The sequence below is a fragment of the Mustela putorius genome, unplaced genomic scaffold, assembly GCF_011764305.1.
Source record: "Mustela putorius furo isolate JIRA1106 unplaced genomic scaffold, ASM1176430v1.1 tig00000585_pilon_pilon_pilon, whole genome shotgun sequence".
In the NCBI taxonomy this organism is placed as follows: domain Eukaryota; kingdom Metazoa; phylum Chordata; class Mammalia; order Carnivora; family Mustelidae; genus Mustela; species Mustela putorius.
The window spans coordinates 9971584-9987895 of record NW_025421424.1 but is presented as its reverse complement, the minus strand read 5'-3'; the positions used below and the strand labels follow the sequence as shown (position 1 = coordinate 9987895).

The following is a 16312-nucleotide window of genomic DNA, read 5'->3' as shown; positions in this document are numbered from 1 at the left end:
GACCCTGTATCCCTTTACGGCAACGCGAAAGTGTCGCGAACGGGCTGCCGCCGATCGGAGTCACTCAGTCGTCTGGAGGCGGAGGGCTTATTTCTAGCGGTGTGCTCTCGGGGGTCGGGGTAAGGCTGCGGGGCTCGGCCTTGGGAAGATGGCCGGGTGTGACGGACGTGTTGGGGGGCACGACTCTCGAGAGGCGTGGAGAGAGCGCTGCATGCTCTGGGGTGGGGCATTGGAATATAGGTGTGTATGGACTCGGCGAGGCGAACGCAGCGCTTCCTCGCGCCGGCTGGCCTCGCGCGCGGGGTTGTGGGGAGGGCGAGGGGCGCTTGCCCCTCTGGCCCCAGGTGGAGAGACTGAGGTGACGAAGTGCTAGCGCGGGAGTCCGGGGACTGCTGAGTATAGGAGTTGGGAGTCGTGGCGCGGAGAACCTCGGCCCGGGCAGGGCGGGTGGGGACGCTGCTCGCGTGGAACCGACCGTGCCATGTCGGGTCCACACCCTCCTGCTCAGGTGCTTCCAGGTCCCCAAACAGTGTTGCATTCGGTGACGGGGTGGCCTGCCTTTTGGAATGCGGTGCTCGTATGGCTGGGCCACGCTTCTTGTTCAGCAACTTTTCTAGAAATACTAGCGTATATTTACTTATAAATAGCTGGGGTTTGTTTCAGCAGTATTCTTGGAAGGAGAAAGGACAGGAGGGTTGCTAGTGTTTGCAGGTGTTCCCAGGAACACTGGATGGATGGGGTCTTTACAATTAGCTGTGTTTAACTTGTCTTCTCCAATTTGGTGCTTGGCGTTATGTCACTTAGCTGTTTTGGATCATTGGTATCGAATATATAGTTTTGTTTGAGGTCTCTTAGTTTATTAATGAATCCATATTATGATAGGCAAATTCATAGTTATCTTTCAGCAAATATTAATGTCTTATCTTGTATGTGGGCAGAGAATAAAGATTCAGTTTCTGCACTCGAACTAGTAGGATAGAATTGTGTTCATTGTGTGTATTTAATTGACTAACACCACAAGTTAGACTGTGGTAAGGATATTTAGTTTTACTACTTTGGAACATTGGCAGTCACATAAAGTTCCAGCGATTGAAGTCCTAAAAGCATTTATTTTGCTGCTTATCTGTTCTGTGGTGAGAAAAACTATTCAGAGTCCCTTGTACAACTTGTCTGCGCAATGCTTCCATTAGAGAAATAAGTGTGACAAATCTGCCTCTTGTATTAACCTGTTCCACTAGAGGCGTCTTTATTTCTTGTCCAATTAAAAGACTGTTCTGAATATTTACAACTATGATTTCATAAATTTATTCTCCTTCCTTTCCCACACCCAATCTCTTCAAATTTACATTATAAACACTTAAATGTTTGATATCTGTAACTCTAAACTTTGCCATAAGCCAAATTACATTTTATTGCATAGTCAGTTTGTTTTCTAGGCAGCAGTAGAGTTGTTCTTTAAGTTGGCTAAAAGTGCAGGTGATGTTCTTTTGAGGGTCATGCTGTGCTGTCTTTTTTAGGGGAATACGAAAATAATCTATAAAATACCAGGCTTTTGCTTTTCTTCTTCTTTTTTTTCTGGGGGAAGTTATTTCCTTTTTTTTTTTTTTTTTTTTTTTTTAAGGAATGCAAGATTTCTCTTCAAAACAGTAGATCTAAATTGTATTACACAGTACTGTTTTTGCTTCCGAGACTGCTGAAAAGGCTTTTGTTTTTGCTAACTTGTTCTATGTACCACTTGTTAAATAATGCTGAATGTAATCCTGTGATCCTATTAGTTTCCCTTTCTTAAAAAAACATTTTGTAATTTGTTCTGCCTTCCAAATAGTGTTGGCCATTAGTAATTTTCTTTATTAGTGCCATAAAGGTTGGAAAGAACTGTGTAATCACCAATTCCCGTGAAAGGACTGTAAACACACTGCTGAATCGGTGGAGTTTAAAACTTGGCACCCTTAGACGTGGGGGATGGGAATTCTGGAATTTCATACTACAGGTTGGATATTGTGTAAGATTACCTTATGCTCTGCTGAGCAGTTGGAGATGCCTTTTTTAGTGGGATACTTGTCAGATGTTCCCCAAAGCTAAACACAGGAATAATGTAGGCAGCATGCCATTTTCCTCAGCTGCTATAAGCACAGATGTTCTATGTCATAGATTTAGCTTCACAATTTGTGTGTAATTTTAGTAAGGTATTCACTAAATAGCTCTGATTATATTTTTGTACCTTTGTTGGGCTTTTCACATAAATATTCATGCCTGCACAAAGAAAATTTTTTTGTTATACCATATGTACCCCCCTTCTCTGGACTCCCACAACAGTTTGTTCACAGCACACTATAACTTAGCTGTTTATAAGACTCTCCTCCCCACCCCCTTTAAGTTTCTTGGGATCGTGGATGGCCATATTTCAGTCTCTGTTTCTTCAGGGTCTAGAAGAACTAGGTGCTCATTAAATAATAATGAGCCATTTTTGTTCCTTGTTCCACAAATAAGTCCTGATTACCTACTTAATGTTAGGTATGGTATGAGAGTGTGGGAAAAGAATGTTAGACAGGCATGGCCTATGCATTCCTGGAGCTTATAGACCAATGTGGGGAGAAGACCAGAAACAATACAACAAACAGAAAAACCCAATGTATTAAGTGCTATAAAATGAGTATTGCAGTAGAGCCAGGTTATAACAGAGAAGGGGAATTTGCTGATAATAAGTGGAAAGGTTACAATAGCTATAGACCTGTGAACAGTATTATACTAAAATAAATTCCAGGTGATGGGAAGTTTTTCAGCTAAAATACTCACTTTTACTATTACGATTTCTGAAAACACATCCTCAGTTAATAAGTAGGTTGTGCTACCAAAATTATAGAAATTTTTATAAGCTCATTGATGACTTTTCAAAACATCAAAAGAAAATCTCAGTTCTTTATCATGGTCTATAAAATGCATTGTCTGGCTTTTCAAACTTTATTTATGTCACTCTTCCATCTGATTTGTTGCTGTCCAGCCTTAGTGATCTCAAAGGCACCTGATCAAGACAAGCTCTTTCTTGCTTCAGGGCCTGTTACCTTTACTTGGACTAGGTCCTTTTCATTCTCTGAATCTGATATAAATGTTACTTCTTCATAGATTCCTACCACCTTATCTAAAATGTGCACCCCTAACTATTTTCTGGCTCCACACTTTATTTTCCTCATAGCACCCATTACAGTGTGTAATGCTATTTGCTTGTTTACCTGTTTTTAGTTATTTTCCAGCTGGACATGGGAACCAGGAGGATGTCTATCTTGCTTACCGCACTCAATGTTGGCTGAATGCATTTGGAACTTAGAATTCATTTTCTCATAAAAACTTGTGACTGGTGGTTTCTAGGCTAGCCAGCAATAAATTTTAACTCCTTACATTAATTGTTTTAGGTCCTTGTAGTATGGCAACAAAAGGACATTTTCTCTTCACGCTTTTCGGCATAAGCCTGACTAGGTAAAAAAATCTCAAGTGGCTAGAATAATTTTTATACTATTTGCTCCTCCACTGCATATTCCCATCCCACATCACGTTTCCCTTTTTCTACATAAAGTTCACTCTTCCTATAATAGTCACCTACCCTGTTGCACTCCCTTGAGATATGCTTGCTTTTCCTTTGCTAAAATTCAGAAGCTCCTGTTTTTTCCTGAGATGGTTTGAATTGCAGTAGCCTCTGGGTCTCAGATGTAATCAGATGAAGAAGAGTGGAGATGGACCTATAGCAGTGATAACACCCTCTGTGTCTATGTCTATAGGCATGTATTGAAGGCGATTTAAAATCTGATTTAAAACCCAAAGTGGATATCTGTAGGTTGGGCTACATGTACCTGAATTTATATTTGCAATCTTGTTGCTAGTAGCTTCACAGAAACAATGTTGCCAAATTGAAATAGTTAAAAACTCACTGGCTTTTTTTTCATGTATGAAATAAGTAATGGCTGGATCTATTAAGGTTTGTCAAACTGTAGACTTTTCTAAGAGAGAATTAAAAGGTAAAAAAAAATAATAATAATCTAGGTCAGAGGGGGAAAACACTCAGAAGGAAGGTATCAGTTTATCATATAATCCTGCCAAATGCTCAAACTTAAAACCATTAGGATCAGTTGCTTGTAGTTGTTGAGTGCCAAAAGGAAGCCAACACCCTCAATATGTCACTTCATTTTTACAGTAGGATAAGTGAATACTACAATAGTAAAGTACAAATTGAGATGAATAAACTTTTTATTCCCACGTTTAAGTTGAATTCTGTAAAAGCTGGTTTATTATAGCTCACCAAATGTGAAGCTGTGTCCTTTAATTTAACTACAGAAAATTTGACTACTACAAAATTAAGTTTTGGGTGGTTATGTCTGTCACTTTCTCTAAAATGATTTTGTAACCAGTTGTTTGACATTAATCAGTTGTTTTGTGATATAGTTGAGTGAGTGGCAGAATTCTTTGAAATAATTTGCTTTGGTTTGAAAATTATTTCAGTATTTTTATCTCACACTTTAGGTAAATCGTGGCACTGGTGATTCTTTTAAGATTTTTGAAAATTTATTTAAGGCAGTTGATAATTAAAAAACTATTTTCTGAACCAATTATTGAGACACATGATCGATATTTTGGTTGTCACTCTAGATCCTTGGTGACACTGAAATTTTAGAACTTGATGTATATGGGAAAAGAGAGAAGTAGTCTTAGGCATGTTTGATACCGGGTCCATTGTTGAAATGTCCTACTTCTTGTATCACATTCTGTATTCTCATAGTGGAACATTTCTGGGAATTTCATATTGTGTGCTGGATAGCTTTCTACCAGAATATCAAAGTACACCTCTCTTGGTTTGATGCCACTACCCTTTCAGTTCTATTGAGATGATTCCTCCCCCCCCCCCCCTAATCCTCTTATGGCTTCCCTTTCTTCTGCTCTATAACCAAGTTTCCCACAAGTTCTTATTATTTTCCTTTTTTCTTTCTACTTAATCCCTTTAAGAACTTTTCTTTCAAAAACAAACAAACAAACAAACACTAGACTTTAGCATCCAGAGTTGATAACTTGAAATTTTCATCTCTTGCTTAAACTCCAGGTGTTTGATCTTGTCTAAAACATACCTACTTAAAAGCTACTTTTATATTTTTCTAACCTCTATCCCCAGATCCCCTTCCATCGCCTTCCAAGCCAAAATAACTGTTTTTTCCCCCTAACTTCTCTTTTTTAGTCTCTTGATTTGTGTTTTCTTCTCCTTCACCTTTCATATCTAATTCCTAAGTGCTTTCCTTTGATTCTCGTTCTACATAGAAATTTCTTAGAGATTTGACTTTCACATTTCCATTTTTACCACCCTCTTCTAGGCACTCCCCACTTCAAACATTTGAAGTCACCATACTAATTTTTGAGTATTAATACTACATTTTGCATGCAGTCTGATGAATATATAGAACTACCCTTTAATCTTGAAAATATACTTGTCATTTTCTTATGTTGCTTAGTAACTTATAATGATGTTATTGGGTGCCTGGGTGTCTCAGTCGTTAAGTAGCTACCTTCCACTCGGGTCATGATCCCAGGGTCCTGGGATCAAGGCCCATATCGGGCTCCCTGCTAGGTGGGAAGCCAGCTTATCCCTCTCCTGCACCCTTGGTTTGTGTTCCCTCTCTCTGTGTGTCTCTCTTTGTCAAATAAATAAATAAAATCTTTTTTTTAAAATGTGAAATGCTTGAAGCATTAGTGTGTAGTAGGTGCCTAGTGTTAGCTATTAACATTAAATTAAAATCTGATTTAAAACCCATATTATTCAAGTCATTCCTCTGATATTAATACTAATTTGCTAGCTGTCTTTGGGGATGTCTGTGGATCTCAGTGTCCATATATGTGAAATGACTAAGTCATTTCTAAGATTTGTCCCTTTATATTACTGAAATCAGTGTGAGATAGGAAAAAAAAAGGCAAGAGCTTTGAAGTCACACAAGCTATAAGATATCAGGAAGCATATTACTGTTAAAATCCCTTAATATTTTTCACCTGAGGGTGAAGTTATAGGACTTGTTTTTGGCTTATACCATTAATAAGAACAAGAACTAAAAGCAGATCCCTGGTGTTCTGATCTGTTTGATACATATTACTGTTACCAGTTTTTTTTTCTTTTTAATTTACTACTGACATTGATATAAATGGTGGCTGACAGATGTGTCTTTTTCTCTTTTTTCAGGTAAAGACCAGCTGCAAAAAAGTCGTGAAACAAAATAAATTATTCTCTTCACATAAGACAGCCAAGATCCATGAGTGGGCATCGATCAACAAGGAAACGATGTGGAGATTCTCACCCGGAGTCCCCTGTGGGCTTCGGGCATATGAGTACTCCAGGTTGTGTATTAAATAAATTGTTTCAGTTACCTACACCACCATTATCAAGACACCAACTAAAGCGGCTAGAAGAACATAGATATCAGAGTGCTGGACGGTCCCTGCTGGAGCCCTTAATGCAGGGGTATTGGGAATGGCTAGTTGGAAGAGTTCCCTCCTGGATTGCCCCAAATCTCATCACCATCATTGGATTGTCAATAAACATCTGTACAACCGTTTTGTTAGTCTTCTACTGTCCCACAGCTACAGAGCAGGTAAGATGGATTTCTTAACAGTTAGGAGCATTTGTTATATACAAAAAACTCTGTACTTGGGATTTTTAGGTCATTTTAGCTAAAGAAAAGATGATTCGACAATTGTTTATCAACTGTTTTAAAATTTTTTTATTATTGTATTATTGTATCACACATGCTATTAATAAAGTTATAACTACAGTCTGCTTTATACCCTCTGTTTATGAAAACCAGAAGCAAAAGGTACAGTCTGATTCTAGTAAGTAAATTAATGTTATCAGGGATTAACATGTTAAGACAGTCCTTTTAAAATCAGTAAATCTCAATACAAAAAAAGTTTTAAAAAATGACTGAATTTTTAAAGTATTTTTTAATAGCTGAATGAAATCTTAGAAAAGTTTAAGATGACCAGAGAGAAAAAGTAGTGAGATGGCACGCCTGTAAATCAGTTTTATCAAAAGTGGTTTCCTCTCCATTCCTGTTAAGAATTACTTGAATATCCCTTTTCTCTTCCTATAAATATTTGTGACTGATAGATCTCAGGCATATTTCTGTTATACTAACAAAGCAAAAGACATACAAGAAAAAGTCAATAGAATGCATTTCCTGTTCTGTATTATGCAACAGCTGCTGTTAAGAAGGAGAGTAGTTATTGCTGACAAAGACTTTCTCCCTGGGCCGCCTTAAGTAAAAGTCTACTGCTGGTCCCTCTTTTCCTTCTGTACCTGTTACTTAAAACCAAACTGAAACTAGAACTGTTCATCAGAATAAGTAAATTAATGTTTATCTCTTTGGTTTTAAAATCTCCTTGATAAGAAGGGAGCTAAACAGTAAGGTAAATGGAAGAGAATCAGAAACATTTATTGTGCCTTTATTAATCCAAGTGGTCAGTCCCGGGTAACCAAGAAGATAGAAGGTGATCCTCAACTAAAGGGGTCAGAGGTGACTCTGAATCATAAGAAATTGTAATGGTCACAATAGTCCTTATCTTGTTTTAAGCTGTAAGTAATCATTTAAGTAGTCTTTTCAGATGATTTGTTCTTTGTGATAAAATTATCGCCCTCCAACTCTCTATTCCTTTTGGTTATCATCAATTAATTTGTTTCCTCATAGCGCTCTTAAAGTAAATAGCTATTGAACATCACAGTTACCTCTAAAACACGTTGACTTTTTTGTTGTTTTCTTCCAGATGTTCATTTCTTCCTCACCCTTGAATACTTTTATTTTAATTCCTCTTTTACTATACAAATCCTGTCCATACAGATTGTATGAATATATTTCTAATTTTTATCATTTTCTTAACTATCTTCCTTTATATCAATCAGGAAACTTAAATGCCAGTGTGATTGTTTAAATGTGTCCTGGGATTCTTTATCATAACATGTCCTTTGGACTATTGTATCTGTGGCTTACTTGAGGACCTGATAGTCACTTCAGACGAACTTGGTCCAGATCACACACATCCTTAGAGATACAGCAGAACAACAGGAAGGTGTGTTGATTCCAAAGGAAGTTTTTCCCACAATCCTAAACTATTTTCATGATGGGGATCAGGGACTGAGAGCGAGTTCAAAGATAGCTCAGCCACTAATAGTTATTTATTGAATACCCCAGAGTGTACCAGGTACCATGTTCCCTATAATACTTTTCTTTAGCCTCTGTGCTTAAGTGATTTGGAATTTTTACAGTAATCCTCGAATTACTTTAAATCTTTGAAGAAACTTCCAGAATGGAAACTATTCTAATCACAGAGAACTTTTTAGAATTGCTGCTAGGAGGAATCAAGGTAGAACATGACTGAGCCACTGTTTCGTGCTCTGCTAGGGAAGGTAGTGTCCCACAAAGGCTATGCCTGGATGCTTTATAGCTGCACAGTAGAAATCCTAGTTAGGCTTTGGATCACAGTGCATTAAAATAGGTCATAGCTATCTTCCATGGTATGTTCTTATTATCTCTGTGATCTTCAGTAAATTATGTTAATTTTTTTTATGATTTTATTTATTTATTTGACAGACAGAGATCACAGGTAAGCAGAGAGAGAGGAGGAAGCAGGCTCCCTGCGGAGCACAGAGCCTGATGTAGGGCTCGATCCCGGGACCCTGGGATCAGGGCCTGAGCGAAAGGCAGAGGCTTTAACCCACCGAGCCACCCTGGTGCCCTATTATGTGAATTTTCTAAGACACAGTTTATTTATCCTTTGAAATTTTGTTTTGTAGTATTAAGAGAAATAAAATTATCCATTTAGAGTACCTAACATACAAAGTTCAATAAATGGTTAATATTTCATTGGTCAAGAACATTAAGTATGTAACCTGTTCTTCCCTACAACCTTCCTCTTATTCCTGATTTCCTCTAAAAATACATATATATGGAATCACAAATTATATAAGTCCTTATTGATTTCTTATTTTTTTTTTTTTTTAAATAACTGTTTTGGAGTCAAAGAGTTCCATAAGTCAAAAGAGTTCCATTACCCAGGGACATTCTCATTCATTTTAGGTCTAATTCCTTTGGGCCTTGTCCCAGTGGGTGAATATTAAATTTCATGTCTCCAGGTATTGTGAGGTTTCCATATATTTTTTATGTTACTGATATTTTCTTAATAGTTTCAGATACCAGTCTTTCTCCTAGAAAAGAATGTCATCGTAATGGTTTCAGTGGAGTTTGCCATTCTTAGAAAATAACTTTACAGTAGATAAGAAAGGAAAATCAGCCCTTATTTTTCATATTTCTAAGATAGAAATGTAGACTTAGCCCTTTTTTTATGGATACCAAAATATCCTCGTGATCTAATTCTGAGACTAAGTATTTAAATCTCATCAGCTAGTAACTTTGGTCTTAGTTTCATAAGTTAATTTAGAATTTATCTTGCAGCTTGTTAATTTTACATATGTTTGACATATCTTTGCCACATAAGATAGATGAAAGAAATTAGTGTTAGCTATCTTATAAACAGGAAAACCAGAATTGAGCTATGTGCTGTTACTAATAGGAGCTCCCATCAAGTTTAAATAAAACTTTTTGGAATATGATGAGACGGAGTTTTTTGTATTAACATTCATTTGTTACTGTTTTATATTGCTATATTTAATGTTTTTTATCTAACTTGCTAAGAAATTTCTTAGATTTTTTTCCTTTTAATATACAAGATTGGAAAGAAAATTAAAGTGGCACATTGTGCATACATAATCTTATTGCCCAGTTAACTCCTACTGACATTGAAAAAGAAAGGGGAAACATTACATATTGGAAAAATTCAAACAGAATGGTATAAAAACAGTAAAATCTTTTTTACCTGACTTTTCTTTACACTCTTACCTCTGATTCCTCTTTTTTGTACATAATGTAAACAAGTTTTTGATATGTCCTCCCAGGAAAAAGAAAAGAAACATTCTTGCTCAGTATATGTACACATTTGTATGTATGTAAACCCCACAGTTCTGTTTCAAAAGCTCCCTAAAACCATGTTTCTTAGAATTTTTTCACCTGAGTTGACTCATATGAGAACATCTCTGCAAGATTTTGCAAGTCAGTTTATTGCCTGATTGTGATAAGATTATTTTCCTATGCTAATTGTTCTCTTCCTGCCTATCAGGGTGTGATGGTTTTCTGAATGATAAATGTGTCCTTTATTGATGCAGTGTATCTCTCAGGCTCTTAAACCAGCTAAAACCATTGCTTATTCCTGAGTGAGAAAGCTGCCTCCTCCTCCTCCTTCTTCTTTTTCTTTTAAGATTTTGCTTATTTATTTGAAAGAGAGACAGGGAGTGCCCATGCACAAGTAGGCAGAGAGCAGTATGCAGAGGGAGAGGGAGAAGTAGACTCCCACTGAGCAGAGGAGCCCAATGCGGGACTGGATCCAGTCCCAGAACCGTGAGATCATGACCTAAGTCAAAGGCAGACACTTGACCAACTGAGCCACCCAGGCTCCGCGAGAAAGCTTGCTTCCTAAAACAAATCTGAGTTGTAAACAATGGGAACAATGAAGAAATATATAAATATTAGTTTTAGTATTCTGCAGATTCACAGGAGGAAAGAACGATCAGAAGACACAAGACTTTGCTTTCTCATATATATGTAATTACTTTTTTACCATTTCCTAGGATTGTGTGTATACTGATGGTTGAAGTTGTCTCTGTTTCAGACTAACACTTTGCCCCCATTAAAATCCAGAGTTTAGACCCCAAAAAGTCCCTAGCTTTCTAGTCCTATTAAGCAGTACTGTCCAATAGAAATTTCAGTGATGCTGGTTATGTTCTGTCTGTGTCTTTGTGGTCTGGTGTGGTACGCAGAGCCACATCTGGCTGTTGAGCATTTGAAATGTGCCTAGTGTAGCTGAGGAGCGGAGTCTTTAGTTTTATTTAATTTTAGTGAATCTATACTAAAATAACTAATCCAAATATATCTAATAATCTAAACTGAAAATAAAGTAATAAAAATATATCTAATAATCTAAGCTAATATGACTAATGGCTACTGTGTAGGACAGAGCAGCTCTAGAGAGTTACTAGATTCCTTTAGGAGCAAGAAGTAGTAGCCTCAAAGTCTAGAAGGTGGGGTTCTTAGTCAGTTGAGATTTATCAGTACAGTGAGCTTGCACATAAAGTATGATTACACAATCACAGTGATTGCTTTCAGGGTTTGTAACTCTGGTTTATGCTATGGTCCTTTTGACAGCTTCAGTGTTCTAAAACATGCGACTTTAAGAAAATGTTTAAGAGAAGATCCTTACCTTTAATACTGAGAACTAAATAAGATTTTGAGAGAAACTTCTTTGCAATGCAGAATATAAATATTATTTGCAGCTCTGAGTAGTTTTAATATGCTGCTGTGACATTTAACACTCAGCTTAACTTGATAACCAATACCGAGAAAATACTCTGTGATTATAGAAATTTTTTCCTGGCTTGGGCATCGGAAAATAGTGAAAAGTGATATAAAACACTCTTATACATTCTTAAAAAGATGTCAAATAGAAGTTCTCCTTTTTTAACACATTTAAATCCAGTATTAGTGGTTCGATTTCTGTCTGGGAAAAGAGGAATTGGTTCCTTGAAAATGTGTCCAAAAATGTTTGAAAAATAATATTCTAAACATTCTGTGTACTAGATCATCATTTTCCTAGTGTTATTCTAGGAAGAGGTTGAAGAGGTGTGTTGAAAAATACGTTACATGCTCAAATAAATTTGGAAAATGGCAGCATATTGTGTCCCCCTTCTTGAATATTCACAGTATGTATTAACAAAATTAAGGGCTGGAACCATCTTGAAATATACGGTTTAGAAACAACTACACTAGATAATTTTTTTAGTTGACTCTTAGAGTCTAAATGTTAGGAAGAGTGTTATGGAGGTCACCTAGTGTGATCTCTTATATAACCTACATGGTAGTAGTTATCCAGCATCTGCTTGAGCACCCCTACAAAGCAAAGAATTTGATTCTCTTATAGTTCCAATTGTCCCAAAAAGTTTTCCATTACATAGCCCTGGCATTCTTTCCTATAGCTTCCAACCAGCAGTTCTTCTCTGGAGAGTAAAGATAAAATACCTGTGAGTAAAAATAGATCAGCGAAACATAGTAACGAATGTCTTTATAACTCTTGTGTTTCTAACTTTTTGTTTCATAGGCTCCTCTGTGGGCATATATTGCTTGTGCATGTGGCCTTTTCATTTACCAGTCTTTGGACGCTATAGATGGGAAACAGGCAAGAAGAACCAATAGCAGTTCTCCTTTGGGAGAACTTTTTGATCATGGTTGTGATTCACTATCAACAGGTATTGTTGATTTTTTTTTAATGTTAATGATTAATAGTGATAAAATTAATGTGAAAAAAAATTGGAATGAATAAGAGGTTTATGGTGTTTTGATAGTTATCAGAATAAGTGATTTATATCTACTTTTAATGTTTTCAAAAGACTATAAATACAGTTAATATTTGTTCATTATTGGCTATAAGGGGAAATTTAGAAATTATGTTAATTTCTACTGAAGTCATTTTTATTTTATTTATTTATTTATTTTAAAGATTTTATTTATTTATTTGACAGAGAGAGAGAGAAAGACCACAAGTAGGCAGAGAGGCAGGCAGAGAGAGAGTGGGGGAAGCAGGCTCCCTGCCGAGCAGAGAGCCCAATGCGGGACTCAATCCCAGGACCCTGAGATCATGACCTGAGCTGAAGGCAGAGGCTTAACCCACTGAGCCACCCAGGCACCTCCTGAAGTCATTTTTAAACCTAAGTAGTATTCTTTTGGTACCTCTTGTTTTTAAAATCTTAGGGCATAATTGTCATCATCAAAAGTCTCATAAATTATAGATGAGTACAATAGTGGGAGACTAGGAAATTTGTGGTATTTATATTTAAATGGATATTCTGTGGACGTTTAAGATTATGTTGCAGACTTGGAATAGCTATGAATCTAAAAAAAGTCAGTCCTGGGGCACCCGAGTGGCTCAGTGGGTTAAAGTCTCTGCCTTCGGCTCAGGTCATGATTTCAGGGTCCTGGGATCTAGCCCCACAGTGGGCTCTCTGCTTAGCGGAGAGCCTGCTTCTACTTCTCTCTGCCTGCCTCTCTGTCTACTTGTGATCTTTCTGTCAAATAAACAAATAAAATCTTTTTTAAAAAAGTCCTTTTGTGAATTATGTAGGCCTTAAGGTTTTTTTGTTTTTTTTGTTTTCAACAGTTATGTAGTGTTTACTCTGTTTCAGGCACTATTTGAAATCCCTTATAATACTGATACATTTTATCTGGTTATTATCATCATGTTACAAATGAGGAAACTAAGGCACAGGGGGTGGTTTTCTTTTTCTTTTTCTTTTTCTTTTTTTGTTTTTTTAACTCTGGTCTGTGAATTTTTACTGTTCATTAGTATCACTATTACTGAGTTGGGAGAATACTTCAAAAATGCTCAAGTATTTTAGTTACTTTTGGTTACCTTTTTATAGTTACCTTTGGTTCCAGTATGTGGTGTAGTGAAAGAAGAAATTGAAATTATGGTGTAAAAGATTACATCCTGCTTTTCTGGTACCTTGAATAACTGAGAGAAAATTGTACATTCATAGCATGTCTTCTTTTTGCCTCATCTAACAACATTCCCGGCTCAGTTAATGTTGATTTTTCAGATTATTCAGTTTTTATTGTGATCTTTCTCTTGCAGTTTTCGTGGTTCTTGGAACTTGTATTGCAGTGCAGCTGGGGACAAATCCTGACTGGATGTTTTTTTGTTGTTTTGCTGGGACATTCATGTTCTATTGTGCACACTGGCAGACATATGTTTCTGGAACATTGCGATTTGGAATGTAAGTAACGATTAATGGTAATTTTTTGTTTGTTTCCTCTTTCAGATATGGTGAATGTTGCTTTTAGGTATTTCAATATTAGGAATGATCAAAGCACAATTTTAGCTTAACAAATAAAAGAAATTTAAAATTCATTATTATAGCTGCCTAATGGTCTGTTGTTCTATCATACTGCCTAAAAGGAACTATTAGAACCTCCCAACCAATTGTTTTTTTCAATAACATGAAAAGCAGGAGTCCCTCCTCACTAATACCCACTTATTTTTTCCTCAGGTAAATTCACTGTATTTTTCCTATTATTCACCGTAACTCTGTGTTTTATTTTGACACATGAAAATGTGTTTTCAGGAAAAATAAGATAGTTTATGAGAGCACAGAGCAACTTTCATCTCTAAATATCATAGTTTAATTAAATTTTATTCTTTCTATATTCTTTATGACTATAAAAATCTAAGCTCTTGATAATTCAGCTGACATGACATACCATGTAGATTACTACCACCAACAAGATGCCCAAGAATTTAAAAAATGAAATAGCAAACTGCTTTCAAACTCCAAAATGAATGGTTCCTACCTGGTGATCAGTACTTTTCTATAAATATTAATGAGTAAACTAGTCTTGGAATGAGGTGAAGGATGGAATTCATCAACCGGTGTTTAATTATCACAGATCCTGTTTACACTGCTCAAGTTAGTCTTATTTTTTTCTTGGTGTAGGATTAAAAGACAAAGAACTTGAGAAAATACTAAATACTTCATGAAATATCCAAATAAAAATCTCTGATTGCAAATGATGGAACATCTTAACCTAGTCTCTTTAAGATGAATCATTAATGGATATTTCAATTTTAGATCCCACATAAACTTAGTTTTCTAGGTTTTGTAAGAGCTGGGATGCACAGAAATTCGGCTGTTCTTACAAGTTTAGTTCAAATGATTTTTGTTAAACTTTTTAAATAGAACTTAAGATATTCTTAACTTACAGCAGTAATAATACTTATTAATATTTTGAATATTAATTAAAAGGTATGTCCTGGAGGCTTAGAAAACATTTTTAAGGCCCATCTTAAGGTAATACCCTTTGTGCAATAGCAGATATGTGTGTCCAGTTGAAAATTATATGCCTCTGTGTTCTTTAGCAGTATATAAAATGATCAGTGCTCAGAAAATACTATGGATTTCTGATAGAAAAAAAAGCAGTAATTGAAAGTATTATGTACAGATGTTTTTTTCTCAATGTTTTTATAGCCTTTATCTCAGTAATGTTTTCATAGCATTTCTCTGCATTGGTGAAACTACAAAATATTAGACTTCTAAGAACATGTGGTTCACCCTTTAGTTTTTAGTGATGTTACTGTTTTCAAAAATAGCAGAATTTATAGTACCTAGATTTTATATAGTTTGTTTCATTGGTTATTATCTCATAGTTAACTTTCAAGCCCTTATTTTGAAAGCTTATTGATCACCAGCTTAGAAATTCTGATTAATTATCAGAAATATAACGATCTCTCCCTTTCAAGTAAAGCAGCGCCAACCTTGTGGTACGGGTACTGAAGGAAGGAGGACGAAGGAACCATGGAAGTAGGGGGAGAATAGTGTTTTTTAGGAGCAATTTGATATCACGCCTATTTGCCAGTCCTGGAAGGTCCCTTGTGGTGTATTCCTTTAATTAAATATGTATTTGGAGAACTATGAGTAGTTCTGTCTTAACAGCAGTTAAATCATAAGATGCTTATAGGGCAGTGGCAGGAGACAAAGCTGGAGAAGATCCAAAGAATCAAGGACTTCTGTGTCCTGCCGAGAAATATGGGCTTTTGTTCTGAATCTGTGGGGAGCCTTAGTAGGACCTAACCCAGGGAAATGACAAAACAACAGTTTGGAAAGAGCAGGCTGGCAGTAATCGGAGGATGAATTAGAGTGAGCTGTGACAGAGGTAAGGAGACCCTTAGGAGTCATCAGCATCATTATTGTGAGGAATGCTGATGCCTGAGCTAGTGCGATGACAGCACAATCAGAGAGAAAGTCACAGGTTGGAGAGAGGCTTAAGAGGTAGAAACTGTAGGACCTCATCTCTATCTGCATATGGGGAATGAATGAGGGAGCAGAGACTGAAGTAACTCCAGTTCCCCTCCAGGGGTGGTTGGATGGAAGGCAGAGAAAGGCCCTATCGGCAGAAGAACCAATTTGAAAGGGAGAGTTCCGCCTAGAATGTGTATCTGAGGGATTTTAGACATCCAAATAGAATGAAAATAGCTTAGAAAACTTAGAAAGCAAGCCTAGAAAGAAGCCTATGAAAATTATTGAACAGTCAGAGGAGGAGGCATACCAGAATAAAAAGCCAGAGATTTCAAAAGAGAACAATGCAAAATGTTGCCAAGACTCAGAACGAGGACAGAAAATTTTACACTGAATTTGGCA

General features: G+C 36.5%; 1 protein-coding gene across 3 annotated transcripts in view; it reads left to right on the top strand.

The window, feature by feature from the left end:
- Nucleotides 1–2: 2 nt before the first annotated feature.
- The window catches only part of CEPT1 (choline/ethanolamine phosphotransferase 1), a 36249-nt gene continuing 19939 nt past the window's right edge, over nucleotides 3–16312 (top strand). The window contains exons 1-4 of one of the 3 annotated variants that reach the window (XM_004769757.3): nucleotides 3–119; nucleotides 6209–6617; nucleotides 12223–12370; nucleotides 13753–13894. In XM_004769757.3, the coding sequence (XP_004769814.1) occupies nucleotides 6279–6617; nucleotides 12223–12370; nucleotides 13753–13894 (629 nt within the window). In that variant the 5' untranslated portion in view covers nucleotides 3–119; nucleotides 6209–6278. Of the gene's footprint in view, nucleotides 241–6208; nucleotides 6618–12222; nucleotides 12371–13752; nucleotides 13895–16312 lie in introns of all 3 variants that reach the window. The other 2 variants (XM_004769756.3, XM_004769758.3) reach the window with 2 other exon arrangements.